The sequence below is a fragment of the Scyliorhinus canicula genome, chromosome 10 (genome assembly GCF_902713615.1).
Source record: "Scyliorhinus canicula chromosome 10, sScyCan1.1, whole genome shotgun sequence".
Taxonomy (NCBI): Eukaryota; Metazoa; Chordata; class Chondrichthyes; order Carcharhiniformes; family Scyliorhinidae; genus Scyliorhinus; species Scyliorhinus canicula.
Window position 1 is genome coordinate 168,932,276 of NC_052155.1, and position 18,637 is coordinate 168,950,912.

General features: G+C 45.5%; 1 protein-coding gene across 2 annotated transcripts in view; it reads left to right on the forward strand.

Moving 5' to 3' along the window:
* The first annotated feature begins 508 nt into the window (after positions 1 to 508).
* The window catches only part of LOC119972758 (protein disulfide-isomerase TMX3-like), a 161,682-nt gene continuing 143,553 nt past the window's right edge, over positions 509 to 18,637 (forward strand). The window contains exons 1-2 of one of the 2 annotated variants that reach the window (XM_038810082.1): positions 509 to 619; positions 795 to 849. In XM_038810082.1, coding sequence (XP_038666010.1) covers positions 574 to 619; positions 795 to 849 — 101 coding nt within the window. In that variant the 5' untranslated portion in view covers positions 509 to 573. Of the gene's footprint in view, positions 620 to 794; positions 850 to 959; positions 1,186 to 18,637 lie in introns of those variants that run through there. The other variant, XM_038810084.1, reaches the window with a different exon arrangement.

Here is an 18,637-nt window from a genome sequence, read left to right on the forward strand (position 1 = left end):
CCGCCAGCTGCGAGCAGGTGTGAACGCCGCCGGCGTGACTCTGCCGTTTCCACACAGCCGCTTGGCCCATCAAGGCTGGAGAATCGGCGGCCCAGCCGCATACAGCGGCCGGTGCCGTGCCAAACGTCCCGGCGCAAATGGCGCTGATTCACCGTTCCTCGGAGAATCACCTGCCGCCGTCGGACCGGCACCACGGGGAAAAAATGGTGCGAACTGTGATTCTCCCATGCGGTGCGGCATGGGAGAATCCCGCCCAGAGAGTCTATTATCTTGTGATGGTTGCCCAAAACAGCCTTCCCCCGAATTCGGGGGAAAGCGAGAGGTTCAAAGAAAATGACATTGTTTCTTTAAAAAAATGTCCCCACGTTTCATATTATTTTTTGGTCCCCAGGGTTGCACACTGGTCAACTCCTTGGGTCAACCCAAGGCAGGTTGGCATCCCCGGCGACGGGCGGTACCGAACCGCGGAGCCGCCCTCAGCACTAGGCCCCGTCTCCATGACAGCGGAGGGAGCGCGGCGGAGCCAGGGCGCCTGCGCGGGGCTGCCGGCCTCAGCCTCCGCTCACAAGCAAAATGGCAGCGAGTGGGGCGGTGCATCTTGTGCTGTTTCTGTGTGGAGGTGAGCGACTCACCGCGGGGCGTTTCGGGCTTCCCCCCACCCTCGAATTATTAAACACCTTTGGTTTAAGAGAGGGGGAGAGGGGTGGGGGTTACACATCCAAAGCATGACGATTGATCAGCTTCCTCAAGTGCCTTTGATGAGATGAGTTTATTTTTCTCTCTCTCTGTTGCAGTGGCAGTCTTCCGGAGCGCTGCGGTGTCTTCCTTTGCTATAGATTTGGATTCCTCGTAAGTACACTAGCGATTGTGTAGAGAGTGATCGGCTCTGCCACACTTTGTAGTCGGCGAGGTATGCAATCTTGTGCAAAACCCTTGCACTCGACAGGTGCAAAATATATTTTTGTGTGCAGTAACCCTGGCCCCACGTGCGTTTGTCACAAATGCGATTTGATTTGTGTGTGCATCTATGTTGAATACAATATTGTTATTTTCCGGGTGGTGCAAGAAAGAATTGGTGTCAAACAAATGAGGAGGACGGTGCGGAGACGTATTGCGTGGATGCCTTCAGTCATCTGAAACTATGTCAGTCATCACCGGGCCCAAGCCTTTGAAAATCACTGACAGGTAACATTGCCAGTGGGGAGAAGAAACTGTGAAGCTTTTTTTTAAAACTCCATAAAGAGGCTGGCTGTACTCCCATTTCAGGTCGACACATTTCAGGATCACATTGTTGAACGAAAGTTAACTTGTTGCCAAGCCAGATGTGATTACTGCGTTCAGAACCAATTGCAGAAGGAATAAGTTGTATTAGGGTACCATTGATGTTTTGTAGGGCAGAATGGGAATTGCAAGCTGTGGACTTGTTATAATCCAAGTGCTGTGAGGTATGTGAGTTTCATTTAAATGTGTTTGCATTTGAGGATTGAGTTCTGTGCATCTTTGCTGATAATCGGCCGAACTGATGTATATGCATTGCTTCTGTAATGAGTATACTATTTATGAAGTGTACAGTTTCCAAAAAATATATGGTATGTGGTATTTTAAGAATTTTGATATTATATCTACAACTGGAGAATGAGATGAGAAGCTGCAAAAACCTTTTTAACATAATGTACGTTCGCAGCTGTGTTGATAAAATGTCTACCTGCAGGAGATATGCTGACTTTATTTCAGCTGTAAGTTGTCTTTACTGAACAGTAAAATATTTACATGTGTCTGCATGTGTGAAGTTGCAATGATTCAAGCCGATTGTTGGGTGCTGATGTCCTGCATGTTAATATTGGAATGTATTAGTCCACGCGTGTGCAGTTAAATATGGAAATCCAGAAGTTGCTCTATGATTCCACCCTTCTCCAGAGAGTGGTCTGTTAAGGTGTCCCTGATGTAACTAATTGGCAATCATTGAACTGGCAAAAAATTGCACTCATAGCCTCATTATGTAAAAAAAAAACTTGGGTCTTATTGAATGAGGTGTAACTGGGTTTTTATTGGTGTACTAAATTTATAATATTTTTTATTGTCACAAGTAGGCTTACATTAACACTGCAATTAAGTTACTGTGAAAGGCCCCTAGTCGTCACATTCCGGTGCCTGTTCGGGTACACAGAGAGAGAATTCAGAATGTCTAAATGACCTAGTAGCACGTCTTTCAGGACATGTGGGAGGAAACTGGAGCACCTGGAGGAAACCCATGCATACACTGGGAGAACATGCTGACTCCGCACAGACAGTGATCCAAGCCGGGAATCAAACCTTGAACCCTGGCCACTTCCCCTATCACCCCTGTGCTGGCTGACCTACATTGGCTCCAGGTCGAGCATCATCTTGAATGTTTTTATTCCCATTCTCAAATCCGTCCATGGCTTTGCACTGCTCTGTCTCTGTAACTTCCTTGGCACTGCATCCCTCACTGGCCCTGAAATAGAAATTTTGGGTGGGATTCTATTTTATGACGCCGTGAACGGACTGCGCCCACAACTAATTCTGGCCAAAGGCGCTGGAGCAGTTCGCGCCGCTCAAGCTGCCGATCCTGGCGCGAACTGTAATCCGCGCATGCGCAGTTGCGCCAGCGCCGACGAGGACATGTGCAGTGGCGCAGCGCCAATGCGCGCATGTACAGTGGCCTCCTTCAACGCGCTGGCCTCTACACAATATGGCGCAGGACTACAGGGGCCGGCGCGTAGAAAAGGTGGCCCCCTGCCACAGAGGTCGGCCCGCCAATTGGTGGGCCCCGACCGCGGGCCAGGCCACATTGTAGGCCCTCCCCCTTCTCGGGTTTGGACCCCTCCCAAGGCCGCCACCCAACCCTTATACGCCGAGGTCCCGCCAGCCCAGAGTAGGTTAGAACAGCGCCAGCGGCACTCGGCTCTTATGGTCGCTCGGCCCATCCGGGATGGAGAATCGGCAGGCTGGCCACGCAGAGCGGCCCGCGACCGACGCCGCGCCAACCCGCCGGCCCCAAAGGCGCCAATTCTCCGCTCTGCGGCGTAGGGGTGGCATCCATCCTTCATCCCGTACCAGCCTCCCCGGACACGTGCCGGAATGTGGCGACTAGGGGCTTTTCACAGTAACTTCATTGAAGCCTACTCGTGACAATAAGCGATTTTCATTTTTTTTTTCATTTCATCCATGCTCTCAGAGAATCAGAGAATTTACAGCGCAGAAGGAGGCCATTCAGCCCATCGAGTCGGCACCGGCCCTTGGAAAAAGCACCCCCATTTAAGCCCACACTTCCAACCTAACCCCCGTAACCCAGTAACCCCACCTAATTTCAGTTTTAATATAATGGGCCTTCTAACAAATGTTCCCCTTTATCAAAGATTTTAGGAAAGCTCAAATATATAATGAGCTTGACTTTGCAGTCAGCAGTAAAGCACGCGCCCTTGATCTAGAAGAAAGTTGCCCACAAAGATCTAGCAAATGCTGCAGCGGAGACCTCTCCTTTCCAAATACCAACTTGGTTCTGGCACCAAGTCAGTGAAGAAACATGGGCTGGGATTCTCTGAGCTCGCGACTGTTCGGAGAATCGCCAGGGGAGTGGGAAATGCCCACCACGCCGCTCTGACACTGGGCTGGCGACCGGAGAATTGGTGCCAAATGCGGTCACCGCGGCACTGGTCGGGGGCCACTGAAATAGGCCCCCGCGGCGAATCTCCGCAGGCAACGGGCTAAACTCCCGCCGGGTTACGCCGGAGTGGTTCAAACCTGGTACCAGCCGGTGGGAGCTCGGACCCGCGGCCGCTGTGGACGTCCTGGTGTTGGGGGGGGGGGGGAGCCTCCACGGGATTCAGGCCCGTGATCGGGAGCCTCCGCTCGGCGGGCGGCCGCGATCTGGAGGGAGCCTACCTCTTTCTGCGCGGGCCCACTGTTAGGTCCCCAACATGTTGCTCCGCGTCGGCGCGGAGACGGCAACCAAGATCATGTGCAGGCACGGAGACGGCCATCGTGTTCATGCGTGGACCCGCACCAGCCATGGAGGGCACCCTTTTGGCGCCAGAGCAGGGCGCAGCACTCCAATGCCGTGCTAGCCCCCTAAAAAACGGTGAATTCCTGGGCCAGGAGGCCTGTTGACGCCGGCGTCAACACTTGGCTGGGATTTCGGAGAATCCTGGCCATGGCTTTCACTTTGTGCCCAGTAAGGTCACACAACCAACAATGCAATAATGACTATTCAAAATGCAAAAACTATATACAGATGGGTCTTAAAATTTGTAGACAACAACAAAAAAAATGCAAATGGTGTATTGTGTATGACAAATTCAGTTGATACAATTCAAATTTATTTACAATTATTTCTGGATGTGATTGTCAGCAGCAATGATAACAGAGTCCAACCCCTACTCTCATGTAATCTAACTGGTGGCTCAGCAGATGGAATGAATAAGTGAATAACTTTTTTGGTGGGACTAAGAATGAAAAGAACCAAAATAAATATTAAAGCAAAAATTTTAATTTGAAAATGGAATTAAAAAGGAAATAGCGTGTAAAAATAAATTGCAATTGCAGAATGTAGGAGGCAGTGATCAGTTTGTGCAGTGTGCACGGTTGGAGCATTGTGTGTTTCAGAGGGTATTGGAAAAACAATCCAATGAGGATTTAAAAGCATGATACCAGGGATGAAACAAGATATAGATATGATTACCAAAGTAGGGCTGTTTTAGTTGTTCAAGGTTGGGAAGGATCTAGGAGGTGTTTAAAAGGTTTTGAAAGAGCTAAGGAAAGCAAATTAAATCTTTTTTCAACTGATTGGTGAATGGGTGACAACGAGGCATACATTTAGGATTACATCTAAAAGCACAAAAATGTGGTTAGAAGAAGCATAAGGTTATTAAAATATATGATGCAATACTGTGCGTGGCTGTTGAATCAGCATCAGTCATGGCATTTAAGAGGGAACTAAAGCAAATATTTTGATGGGGAAAATAAAGGGTACAGGGAGGGCAAGATAATGGAATTAGAATAGATAATGCTGATGAGCTAGGCTGATCCTGTCCTGGTTCTGTGAGCTGAAAGATACCTCTTTTACTAATGTTTCTGAGGTTTTATGAAACAAACAAGACTGTCTGTAGTAGAACTTAAATTTCCATTACGTGCTCAATGGTGGGCAAATGATCTGTAGGGTAATTAATCTAATTCCCTGTGCTTGAACACTGAATCTAAGCAGCAAAACCATAGATCCATAAAACACTGGGTCTATAATTTTACCCCAGGATAAAGGAACAAAATTAAATTGCGTAAATGCTGCCCAGTTTCACGATACCCAGATCCATTCCCAATGACCAGAACAAAGATGTGTAAATCAGCTGAGCACCCAGTGTTGATTTAGGATTTTCTGTGGATTGCAGCTGAGTATGAAGATACATTAATTGTAATAATGAAAGCAAAGTGGGCTTTTTGGCAAGAGTTTACTTTGAGAAACCTCTGTTATATAAAACTTTTCAATGATCCTTCTAGTTAGAAAAATAAATTGGCATGAGCATTTACTTTGTATTATTTGTAAATTTGCTCTAAAAGTTTATAATATGCACATGTTCACATTTAGAACAGTCTTTGGTGGGTTTAACTTGTAAAACCTTATAATTATTTAATGCAGCGATGCTGTAAGACATCTCGTGTCTTATTGCTGTTTAGTTTAGTTGCTTCCTCTGGTGTGTAGGTTCCTGTTCAGGAAATAAAGAAGTGAAAGGGACTAACTATGCATTTCACTTTGAGAGGCCATTTTCATCCAGATCTGTGACTACAGTGTTCATCTCCTGCAATTCTGGAAAAGCAAATAACTTTAGCATTACCTTAAAACTAATGGTCACAAAGTTAACTCTGGAGCATTGCTGGAGCAGATGCTATGGAAGGACAATGACGAATGCAATATTTCTAGCTGCTTCTGGTGCAACATCCCACAGTAGGAGAGGTGCTAGTATGGGCATGCACACAACAGAAGCTTTCAGTGGGCAGATTGTGACTTCCTAGCTGATTTGAAGTACATTCTTCAAATTTGGAACACTCCTCAATGCCCAGTGGTAACCATTCACAGCTGCCACCAAGATGATCGTGGAGCAGACCCCATCAGTGTTCTCAAGTAATGGTTCGGTTGCCTTGGGGTGGGGGGGACCCTACAGCACTGGCTGACGCATGTTTCAAAGTTTCTGGCGGTCTGCTGCATTGCTGACAACCTCATTATTATAACATCACAGCATTTGGCATTGCCAAGGCCAATTTAGGAAGAGGAGGAGGTATCTAGAATCTCCTTGTTCCATGAGGGTCTACTGATACTCTAATTCCTTTATGGTTTCATCCCTTCACTACCATTGCACCACAGTTCCCTGCCATCCCATCTACCTGTGACATCCTACCACCACATCACCTTGGCCAAAATTCCACAATTAAAGCCGCCATTACAGACCATTCCATAACAGCCATCTCCAACTATATAACCAAATAATACAAAAAAACTACCCTTGGGCATCGCCTCAGTACCTATCTTGTGGGTGTCTTTTCCTGACCTCGTACTGTTGTGCAATGTACCTCAGCAGCTGCAGCATGGCTGATGGAAGACTTTAAATGTGGAAAACTGCATACGGCCTTTCTGGTCACCCTCGAGCATTTCTGGGCCTTGATGGCCCTCCTTAGGACTGTAGTACATTGACTCAAGAGGCAATAATCTGGGCTGGCTCGCTGTGAGGACACTGGTGTAGCGACAGAAGTAGGAGCATGAATGCTGAAATCCTGATAGAAGACCGCAGGTGGTACGTGTTGGGTCAATGGCTCAGCAAGCCTAGTAATCTATTGGAGGGTGGATTGCTGTGTATACCTGCATGCTATTTTGAGCACTGAAATCCACAGGCATGATGGCAGAAATCTGAGCCTACATGGCAGCAAGCATCTGGTATGGATATGAGGACAAGGTGAATTGAATTATTTTTACTGTTCCCTTCTTCTGTCTATGACAATGGCTGTTTTAATTTCTAATATAATTGGTTCCCTTTCATATCATTTCCCTTGTTAAATGAGCTGTGGTGTGTTTCACATACCCTGGTTTATTAGGTCCAATGTTTAAAAAATAACCCCACAGCAAATTATTTTAAGGTGAAACAGAACTAGGATTTATTGACACATTCAAAACCCAAGGGATGGATCGCAATACACATTCACACTTAACCCGCAAGCAGGTAGAAAGTCGGGGAAATAAAGCAGTTACAAATTACGAGTTACTTTTTTTTAAAAGTCAAAAAAGGCATTGGAATTAATTCATGTGAGTAGAGTCCAGTAAATCCATGTTCAATGAAGGTTCTTTCAGGTGGCTTTGTCTGGCAGAATTCCTGATCTTTGTCCCAGGAACTTGGCGGGTGCAGTTGAAGATGCAGCAAAGTATTCTTGTATTCTGTGAATTAGTTCATTCTGTAGGTGAAATTCAAGATTCTTTTTGGAGATCTAACTTTGAGAGAGATGAAGGTTAGTGGCAGGTTGCTCGCCTGGGGTCCGGTTTTCTCTAAACAGCAACTGAAGACTGAATCCAAAAGCTGTATAATGAAAGAAATTCTAACAGCTCAAGTCTCGGCCATGTGACAGGGTGGTTTCTGGTCGAGCCATTTAGCTAACCTAGTATTTTCATAAGGACCCATGTTAAACCCAATGTATTGTGGGCAGATAATTCTGGAGCCATTGGCAGAACATTGGAGATGAAGCTCGGCCTCAGCTGGCTGGTACAACTGTTTCATCTGCTAGTCCTTTGTTGGCTTGGCTGGAATTTTCATACAGTGCAAGGGGTGTCGCATTCCAGGAGCTGATGAATTAACTTTTGTCCGTTTTTAAAAACAGAATTTAAACAGGAAAATCTGGAAGAGAAACAATATGGGCGCGATTCTCCTAAAAAGAGACTAAGTGTTCGCGCCTTTGTGAACTCCGTCGCGTATCACAATGGTGCGAAACGTTAGTGGGGACAACCGATTTTGGCACCCACAGGGGGCCAGCACGGCGCTGGAGCGGTTCACGCCGCTCCAGCTTCCCTTCCCGGTGCCAAATGGGCGCCGAGCCAACCCGCGCGCGCGCAGTTGAGCCGCGCCAACCTGCGTATGCACGGGGGACTTCTTCAGCGCGCCGGCCCCAACGCAACATGGCGTGGGGGTTCGGGGCCGGCCGCGCAACAAAGTAGGCCCGGGGGGGGGGGGGTTGTGAGAGAGAGGCTGGCCTGCCGATTGGTGGGCCCCGATCACGGACCAGAGCCCATTGGAGGGCCCCCTCCCCCTCCCACAGGCCCCCCCCCCCCCCCCCCTCCGACCCTTCCTGCAGAGTTCCCGCCGGCAGCGACCAGGGGTGAACGGCGCCGGCGAGACTATGCCGTTTCCGTTCGGCCCATTCGGGTTGGAGAATCAGCGGTCCAGCCGCGGATAGCGGCCTGCGACTGCCACCGCGCCGAACACGTCGGCGCAAATGACATCGATTCTCCGCACCTCGGAGAATCGCGCACCGGTGTCGGGGCAATGTGGCGCGGTTGCGGCGATTCTCCGACCTGGCGTGGGGCTCGGAGAATCGCGCCCGTTTTATTTTCATGGACACGTGGTGTGTTGAGCAACCTGAGAGTTTGATGGTTAATAGATGTCATGTGAGGATGCATTTAGTGATCTTGATCACCCACCTGAGGTTATTGAATTTCTAGCGATACTATGGCCAGATTCAGGGGTGAGATTCCAGGCATTGGCCACCTACTCCCATTCATTCCATTCTCAGCATGGACCTTAAGGGTCTCCTGGCCTCCCTGTAGAAACATTAACCTAGACTAAGGTCTCAAATGCTGTATCCTGTAGCCTTGAGCCTCTCTCATCGCTGTTGCTCCTTTTGATGTCCTTTCCCTTTTTAAAAAAAAATATATTTTTCCTATTAAGAGGCAATTTAGCATGGCCAATCCATCTATCCTGCACACCTTTGGATTATGGGGGTGAGACCCACACAGACACGGGGAGAATGTCCACACTGACAATGACCCAGGGCTGGATCGAACCCAGGTCCTCGGCACCATGAGGCAGCAGTGCTAACCACTGTGCCACCGTGCTGCCATCTTTTTCCTTAAAGAAATACACGACTGGGAATCAGCAGCAGAATCCCATAATAAGTCAGTTCCCCTTCAAGAAGTGCTGGCTAAGGCTAGCTTAAACACATTTTGTTTTTAATGTACCTCCTCACCCACACTGATTTTCCCTATGGGGAATAGTGGGAGTGGTGGAAAGAGCTGATCATCATCCTATTGAACTGCGTTGTGATCACTCCTTCTGTGGCTGGCAAATCCTGGCGTTGGACATGGAGCTGGAGCTTTTGGTCCAGAAGAAAAGATCCTGTCATTGTGCCAAAAGACCTGCTGAAACACATGGTTGCCAAGCACAATGTTAAGATTAAGCCAGCAGTATGGGTCATTCTCTAGTGAACACTGCAAATAAGGAAGCAGTACAATGTTTGTAGCATGCTGCAAAATGACCGGATGTACCTAACATGAATGTGACATCAACCCCCCCCCTTCCAAACAAATACATAACCACATGTTTTTAATAATGACTTCAAATTTTCTTTGTGTTCATAGTATAAATATTTTTAAAACGCTAAATTTAGTTACATATAAACACTGCAAGTTCCATCAAAGCAAGCAGTTCAACCCCTATGTTTTTAAATTGCATATCATTTGCAGATAATGAAGTCTGTCGATGGCTCATGGAATAAATGCACCCGACAGTGCACCTGAGCGGGACCAACAGGTTATTCAGAACAATTACTAGCCCATACTAAGATAAGACTGTACATTTGATCAGTTCCTGATAAAGGATGTGGAGGAAACAAAATCCAGCGGGGTTCAAGCTCCTGACTTTGTAAGCAAATATCAATGATAACCCTCGACCATCGGACCGGTCAAGCTCCTGACTGCACCTACATTTTTTTTTCACTCGCTTCTGATTGTCACGGGCCACAACAAAAAATAACTCTGCAGAGCTTATCTTGTGCCCGTCAATTATTAGAACATAGAACAGTACAGCACAGACCAGGCCCTTCGGCCCTCGATGTTGTGCCGAGCAATGATCACCCTACTCAAACCCATGTATCCACCCTATACCCGTAACCCAACAACCCCCCCTTAACCTTACATTTTTTTAGGACACCACGGGCAATTTAGCATGGCCAATCCACCTAACCCGCACATCTTTGGACTGTGGGAGGAAACCGGAGCACCCGGAGGAAACCCACGCACACACGGGGAGTATGTGCAGACTCCGCACAGACAGTGACCCAGCCGGAACCGAACCTGGGACCCTGGAGCTGTGAAGCATTTATGCTAACCACCATGCTACCGTGCTGCCCAAATACCGTGTTGCATCACAAATAAATCTTGATAGTGGTCGATGTCAGGAGCCCTTGGGGCACTATATGGTCGAATCCCAAGATCACAAAATAGCAGTTTTCTATAAACACCAGACAGAAAACCACACATTGCTTTGTCCTTGAGTAGTTCTGGGCCTTGAGTGAAGGATTGAGAAATAAAGATACTGAGGAGTTTGAGTTAGTGTAGGTGAATTGGAGTCTATTTATGTGTAGACATAGAGGGGGAAACAAATATTGGGATATGAGAGGAGAAAAAAAAGATAGAAATGAAAGATAGAAAAAAAATGGAAACATTACATTAGCTGACGGGATGGCTGAACAGTTTAAATGTTCACTTTACAGGCCATTGAGGCAGATGAACAGCCACCAACAATAATTTACATTTATATAGCACCTTTTAATATAGTAAACATCCCAACATGCATCACAGGAGAAATTAGCAAGCATTTTGACAGTGAATCCCAACAGACATTAGCATTCAACCAAGGTAGAGTTATGGAGAGTTATGGAGAGTTATGGAGACTCTTTGGAGAGTCTGGGTGATCAATTGAAGTGTGTGGCCCTTTAAATTTGTTTGCGCAGCCGTGCATTTGCAGTAATTTATGCACAACCTACACAAGGATGTTCTAGTTGTTGTGTGACGGTGTAGTTAACAGGGAACATTGTTTGAGCGGTGTAGAGATTTGGTGGGGAATTCCAGAGCCTGGGGCCCAGGCAGCCAAATACATGGTCATCAGTGGTGCAAGAGGCCAGAATTGGAGGGAATGCAGAGATTTTGGAGGGTTGTAGGCTGGAGGGGATTATGGGAGTAGGAAAGACCAGACCATGGAAGGATTTGAAATCAAAGATGAGAATTTTTAAATCATTACCATACCAAGAGTAGTGTACATAGAACAGTACAGCACAGAACATGCCCTTCGGCCCTCGATGTTGTGCCGAGCCTTGTCCGAAACCAAGATCAAGCTATCCCACTCCCTGTCATTCTGGTGTGCTCCATGTGCCTATCCAATAACCGCTTGAAAGTTCCTAAAGTGTCCGACTCCACTATCATAGCAGGCAGTCAGTGTAGATCATGGGTGATGGTTGAACAAGATGGTGCAAGTTAGGATATGGGCAGTTGGGCTTTGTATGAGTTTGAATTTATGGATGGTGGGAGGCCATCCAGGAGAGTAATAATAATCATTATTCGTGTCACAAGTGGGGTTAACACTGCAATTACGTTACTGTGAAAATATTGGAATTGTCAAGTCTAGATATAAAGGCACAAATGAGGATTTCAGCTGAAGTGTGTGGAGACAGAGACGGGCAATGTTACAAAGCTGGAAGAAGGTGATCTTGGTGACAGCATGGATATATTATTGGAAGTTCATCTTGGGGTCATATGGGATGCCAAGGTTGTGAACAGTTCGCTACTTCAGATGGTAGGCCTGGGAAAGGGATTAAGTCAGTGTCTAAGGAACAAAGTTTGTGGTGGGGTCCAATGCCACTGACTTTAGTCATCCCAATATTTAATGACAACTTATCATATTATTATAATAGAACTTGCACTATCAAGAACTAGACCTAACTTCCTGCAGCAAATTTAATGAGAAATGAATGTGCAAAGCACATTTGAAATGTAACTGTTGTAATGCAGGAAAGACAACAGTCAATTAGCACACAGCAAGCCTCCAAACAGCAATTAAATTAATAGCTAGATGTTTGAGGTATGAGTTGAGTTTTAAGTGTTGGCCAAGGTATTGGGAGAACTCTCTTAAATAGTGGAATCTTTTACATTCATGAGAGGGCAGATATGGCCTCAGTTTAATATCTCATCTGTTACCCGTGTAGTCCTCCCACAGAAATACAATTTGTGGCTTATTTAATTTTTATTCGGACTTGGGATGCACGTGATTCTCGCTAAACCAGTGTTTATTGTCCATTCTGAATTGCCCTTGAGAAGCTGGTGATGTGCTTCTTGAACCTCTGCAGTCTGTGTTGACGGAAAGGAGTTCCAGGATTTTGACCTAACAATAGTGAAGTTGATGGAAGGGAGTTCCAGGATTTTGACCCAACAATAGTGAAGTTCTAGGCGATATATGTCCAAGTCAGCATGGTGTGTGACTTGAAGGGGAATTTGTAGGTGGAGGTGTTCCCATCCCTCTACTCCCCTTGTCCTTTTTGGTGATAGATGGAGCAGGTTTGGAAGATGCTGTCAAAGGAGCCTTGGTGAGTTGCTGTTGTGCATGTTGTAGATTGAGACACAGTGGCAACAATATATACTGTGGTGGATGGAGTGCCAATCAAACGGGCGACTTTGTTTCTCCCTTCCCCCCCCATAATTAACTTTTATTAATACCAATAGTTATAATTAAATAGGCAGCAAATAAAATATTTTATATATATAATATATTATATTTATATATATATATATATATATATATATATATATACACTCTCAAAGTAAAAGAACAAGATCTGTTTCAGATGGACATATTCCAGTTAGATTTTTCTTCAGTCTAGGCCTCCAGTTGGTTGATGTATTTGATCTCAGTCTGGAGTGGTTTTTACTGTAGACTCCTAAAGGTCTGGAGACTTCTGCAGACTTCTAAACAGTAGGCAGGAAACATTTGAGTGAGTGATATGAAAGAAAGAAAGGGAGGGGAGGAAGGAAGGTGCAGTGCAGTATGTCGCCATTAAAGATCCATGGATCAAAATCGATAATGACAAAGTAAAATAAATAGGAAACAAAGGAATTAACTGGAAAGGCCCTTACACTTGAAACTTATCAGCCCAAGCCTGTCTGTTGTCCAGTCTTGCTGCATATGGACATGAACTGCTTCAGTATCTGAAGACTCATGCATAGTGTTGAACTTTGTGCAATCATCATTGAATATCATCACATTTGACCTATGGAAACAAGGTCATTGATGAAACAGCTGAAGATGGTTGGGCCTAGGACACTACCTTGAGGAACCCCTGCAGTGACGTCCCAGCACTGAAATAATTGACCTCCAACAAATACAAACATTTTTCTTTGTGTTTGGTGATGCCACTCATGACCAAATGCTGCCTTGAAGTTGAGGGCAGTCTGCCTTATCTCGAGTTGTCCATGTTTGGACCAAAGTTTTAATGGAGGTCAGGAGGTGAGTGCCACTGAATGTGAGTTAGCTGGTTATGGCTGAGTAAGTGCCACTTGACAACACTGCCAATGACACTTTCCATCACTGTGATGATTGAGAGTAGGCCGATGAGGCGGTAATTAGCCTGGTTAGATTTATCCAGTTATTTTTTACTTATCTGGGCAATTTCCACATTGCTAGAGCTTGGCTAAGAGTGGCTTGCTCTTGATCACAAGGCTTTAATACTATTGCCGGAATTTTGTCAGAGCCCATAGCCTTTCCATTACCCAGGGCCTTCAATTGTTTCTTGATATTATGTGGAGTGAATCGAAGGGCGCCATGGTGGTGCAATGGTTAGCACTGCTGCGTACGGCGCTGAGGACCCGGGTTCGATCCTGGCCCCTATTCACTGTCCGTGTGGTGTTCACACATTCTCCCAGTGTCTGTTTGGATTTCACCCCCCCACAACCCAAAGATGTGCAGGTTAGATGGATTCCCACGCTAAATTGCCCCTTAAATGGAAGAAAAATAATTGGATATTCTAATTTTTTTTTCAAATCACATGGAGTGAATCGAATTGCCTGAAGACTGGTATCTGATCACCCACTTGGCATTTCTGGTTGAAGATGGCTGCAAATGCCTTCTCTTTTGCACTCAAATTGGCTCCCTCATCATTAAGAATGGGGCTCCCTCATCATTGAGAATGGGGATGTTTGTGGAGACTCCTCTCCAGTGAGTTGTGAATGATTATGGACAATTGAACCACAGGATGTGGCAGGATTGCAGAGCTTGGATCTGGTCAGTTGGTTGTGGGATCACTTAACTCCATCTGTTGCATGCTGCTTCCACTGGTTGGCATGCAAGTAAGAGTCCTGTGTTGTAGCTTCACCAGGTTGACACCTTGTCTTTAGGTATGCTAGGTATGGTCGCCTGCACATCATTGAACCAGGGTTTATTTTTCGGCTTTATGATAATGGTAGATTGGGGGATACAGTGGGCTATGAGGTTACAGGTTGTTGTTGTTTACAACTCTGCTGCTGATGCTCCACAGCATCTTATGATTGTCCACTTTTGAATTGCTAGATCTGTTCAAAATCTACCCCATTTAGCATGGTGATTGTGACATGCATCTTGATGGAGGGTAAACTCAATGTGAATACAGCACTTCTTCTCTACAAGGGCTGTGCGGTGGCCTATCCTACCAGTACTGTTGTGGGCAGATGAACCTGTGACAGTTAGAATGGTGAGGATGAGGTCATGTTGGAATTTTCATCTTGTTAGTTCCCTCACCACCTGCCTCAGACTCATTCTTGGTCAATAATGGTGCTACCGGACCACTATTGGTGATGGACATTGAAGTTCCCCCACCCAATGTACGTTCTGCATCCTTGCCACCCTTGGTGCTTCATTGAGTGGTGTTCAACATGGAGGAGTACTGATTCATCAGCTGGGGGAAGTGTGCTAGGTAACCAGCAGGAGGTTTCCCAGCTCATGTTTGACCTAATGCCATGACCGTTCATGGAGTCCAGAGTCAATGTTGAAGACTCTGAGGGTAACTCCCTCCTGCCTGTATACCACTGTATCGCCACCTCTGCTGGATCTGTTGGTAGGGTGGTACATACCACGATGATGGTACCTGGGACATTTAAGAGTCAAACCACATTACTGTGGATCTGAAGTCACATGTAGGCCAGACTAGATTTCCTTCCCTAAAGGCTGCTAGTGAACCTGAGGAGCTGTTACAGCAATCAACAATAGTTTCGTCATTAGACTTTTAATTCCAGATTTTTATTGAATACAAATTTCATCTGCCATGGTGGGATTTGAATCCTGGTTCCCAGCACATTACCCTGGGTCTCTGGATTGATAGTCCAGTGACGTCACCACTGTCTCCTCATGCATTGTCATACCCATGGAATCGTACCTTACGGACTATGTCCTTCTGTTACTTGACTAATCCGTGGGATATTCCTCCAAATTTTGGCACAAGCCCCCAGATGTTAATAAGGAAGATTCTGCGGATCAACAGGGCTGGGTGTGCTGTTGTAGTTTCCGGCACATAGGTTGATGCCAGGTGATCTGTTTGGTTGGTTTCATTTCTGTTAGACTTTGTGGAGATTTCATATAATTGAATGGCTTGCAAAGCTATTTCGGAATTTAAGAATCCACAATATGATAAATTGTTGATAAATATGATAAGTGAGATGGTTCATTCTGAAGCTTGGGTGTTAAATTTGAACAACGGAAGTTACGAAAGAATGAGGGGGAAATTGGCTCCAGTGGATTGGGGAAATGTAATGGTATGATATATAGGCAATGGGTAGTCTTTAAAGAATTATTGCATGGTTTACAGTAGCTATACATTCCTTCAAGGCACAAAAACGCAAAAAGAAAGGTCAGTCAACTTTGTTGGCTAGCAAAGGGAAGTTAAAGATTGTATAAGAATAAAAGAAATAAAAGAAAGAACATTGCCACATATAGTAGTAAACCTGAGAATTGGGAGGTTTTTAGAATACAGCAAGAAACTGATAAAGGGAGAATAGAATATTAATGTAAACTGACAAGAAACACAAAAACGGACTGTAAAAGCTCTTCTAGGTACATAAAAAGTAAATGTTTGGCTATGGCAGATTGGGTCCGTTACAGAGTTGGGAGAATTTATAATGGAGAAAAGGCAACCAAGCTAAACAATTGCTTTATGTCTATCTTCACTGAGGAAGATGCAAGAATTCTCCCAAGAGTTAGAATGAGGAAATTAGTATTAGCAAGAAGCCAAAAGAGAAAATGCTGAAAAGTCTCAGCAGGTCTGGCAACATCTGTAAGGAGAGAAAAGAGCTAATGTTTTGGGTCCAGATGACCCTTTTATCCAGTATTAGTAAGAAGGTTGCATTGTTAAATGAATGGGATTGAAGATTGATAAGTCCCTGGGACCTGATAGTCTACATCACAGTGTTGAAAGAGATAGCTGTGGAGATAGTGGATGCATTGGTGGTCATCGTCCAAATTTCTATTCTCTGAAATGGTTCCTGCAGCTGGGAAAGTAGCAAAGTCACCCCACTATTTAAGAAGGGAGAGCTAGAGAGAGTAAACGAGGAGCTACAGACATGTTAGCCGTACATTAGTAGTAGCAAAAGTACTGGAATCTGTTATAAAGAATGTGATAAATGGACACTTGGTAAACCATGATCTGATTGGGCATAGTCAACATGGATTTGTGATGGGAAATCATGTTTGACATACTTGTTGGAGTTTTTTTGAGGATGTTACTGACAGGATTGATAAAAAAGAGTCTGTGCATATAGTTTCCTTGGATTTTCAGAAGGCTTTTGATAAAGTGTCCCACAGGAGATTGGTTTGCAAAATTCAAGCACACTGGCTAGGAGGTAATATAATAACATGAATTAAGGATGCACCAACAGGCAGAAAATGGCGAGTAGGAATAAACTGGCCATTCACATGTTGGGAGGCTGTGACAAATGGTGTACTGCAAGGATCAATACTTGAGCACAAAAGAGAAAATGCTGGAAAATCTCAGCAGGCCTGGCAGCATCTGGAGGGAGAGAAAAGAGTTAACGTTTCGAGTCCGATGACTCTTTGTCAAAGTACTTGAACATCAGCTGTTCACAATATCTGTGATTTGGATGTGGGGACCAAATGTAATATTTCAGAGCTCACCGATGACAAAAGCTAGGCGGCACAGTAGGTAACACTGCTGTCTCAGCGCATGGATCCGGGTTTGATTCCGATATCGAGTGACTGGTGGAGTTTGCATAGTCTCCCCGTGTCTGCATGGGTTTCCTCCGGGTGCTCCGGTTTCCTCCCACAGTCCAAAGAAGTACAGGTTAGGTTGATTGGCCATGCTAAATTGCCCCTTCGTGTCCAAAAGGTTAGGTGGGGTTACTGGGTCACAGGGTAGGGTGGGGATTGGATCTGTGTAGGCTGGTCTTTCAAATGGTCGGTGCAGACTCGACTGGCCGAATGGCCTCCTGCACTGAAGGATTCTATAATATATTTGCAAGTCAGGATTGTGAGTGGCTTGGAGGGGAACATCTTGGTGGTCGTGTTCCCAGATATTTGGTGCCGTTGGCCTCGATGGTAGTGGTTGCGGGTTTGGAATATGCTGTTGAAAGAGTCTTGGTGAGTTCCTGCAGTGCACCTTGTAGGTGCTACACACTCTTGCTACTGTGCGTTGGTGGTAATGGGCGTGAATGGCAAGCGGCCTGCTTTTATGCTGCATGGTGTCAAGCTTCTTGAGTGTTGATTTAGCTGCGCTCGTCCAGGCAATTGGAGAGCATGCCATTGCAGCCCTGACATGTGACTTTTAGATTGTTGACAGGCTTTGGGGAGTCAGGGGGTGCATTACTGGCTGCAGGATTCCTAGCCTCTGGCCTGCTCTTGTGGCTATGGCATTTATCTGGCTAGTCCAGTTCAGTTTCTGGTCGATGGTAATCCCCAGGATGTTGATTCATTGATGAAAATGCCATTAATGTCAAAGAGGGATCGTTAGAATCTCTCTTGTTGGAGATGGGCATTGCCTAGCACTTGTGTGGCATAACTGTTACTTGCCACTTGACTACCGAAGCCTGGATATTGTCCAGGTCTTGCTGCATTTGAACATGACTTGGGGAGCGTATATTTGTGCAATGGGCTAATTTTGGAAGAACAAAGGATATATGCTGAGACATAGGACTATGGTGGGATAAGGTTTAAAAGATTTGTTTCTTTAAAATAGCTGAATGTGCACTTAGCAATGATATTTTTCTCGCAAATGCTGGTGGCTTAAAAGATAACCGTTCTGATTGGGTATGAGGTTCATAACAATAGGTAGCTGCGTGATTCAGATCATGTCACATCAGATCTGCTAATTGAGCACAATTAGAAATTAGTTATTGTTGACTCCAGTCGAGTAGCAAGCTGGTATATCCTGTAAAGGATTATGGTGAGATGTAGTGCATTATTTTTAACTTTTCCAGTTTCTGTTTTGCTCGAGTGCCACTCTTTGGAAAGCTAACGCATGCTGCACTGTAAAGTCATAGATCTGTGTTTAGTAACTCACTGCAAAGAGAGAGATTCTGATTTGGGTGGATGACCTGGGCAGAAAATGAAAAACTAAGTCA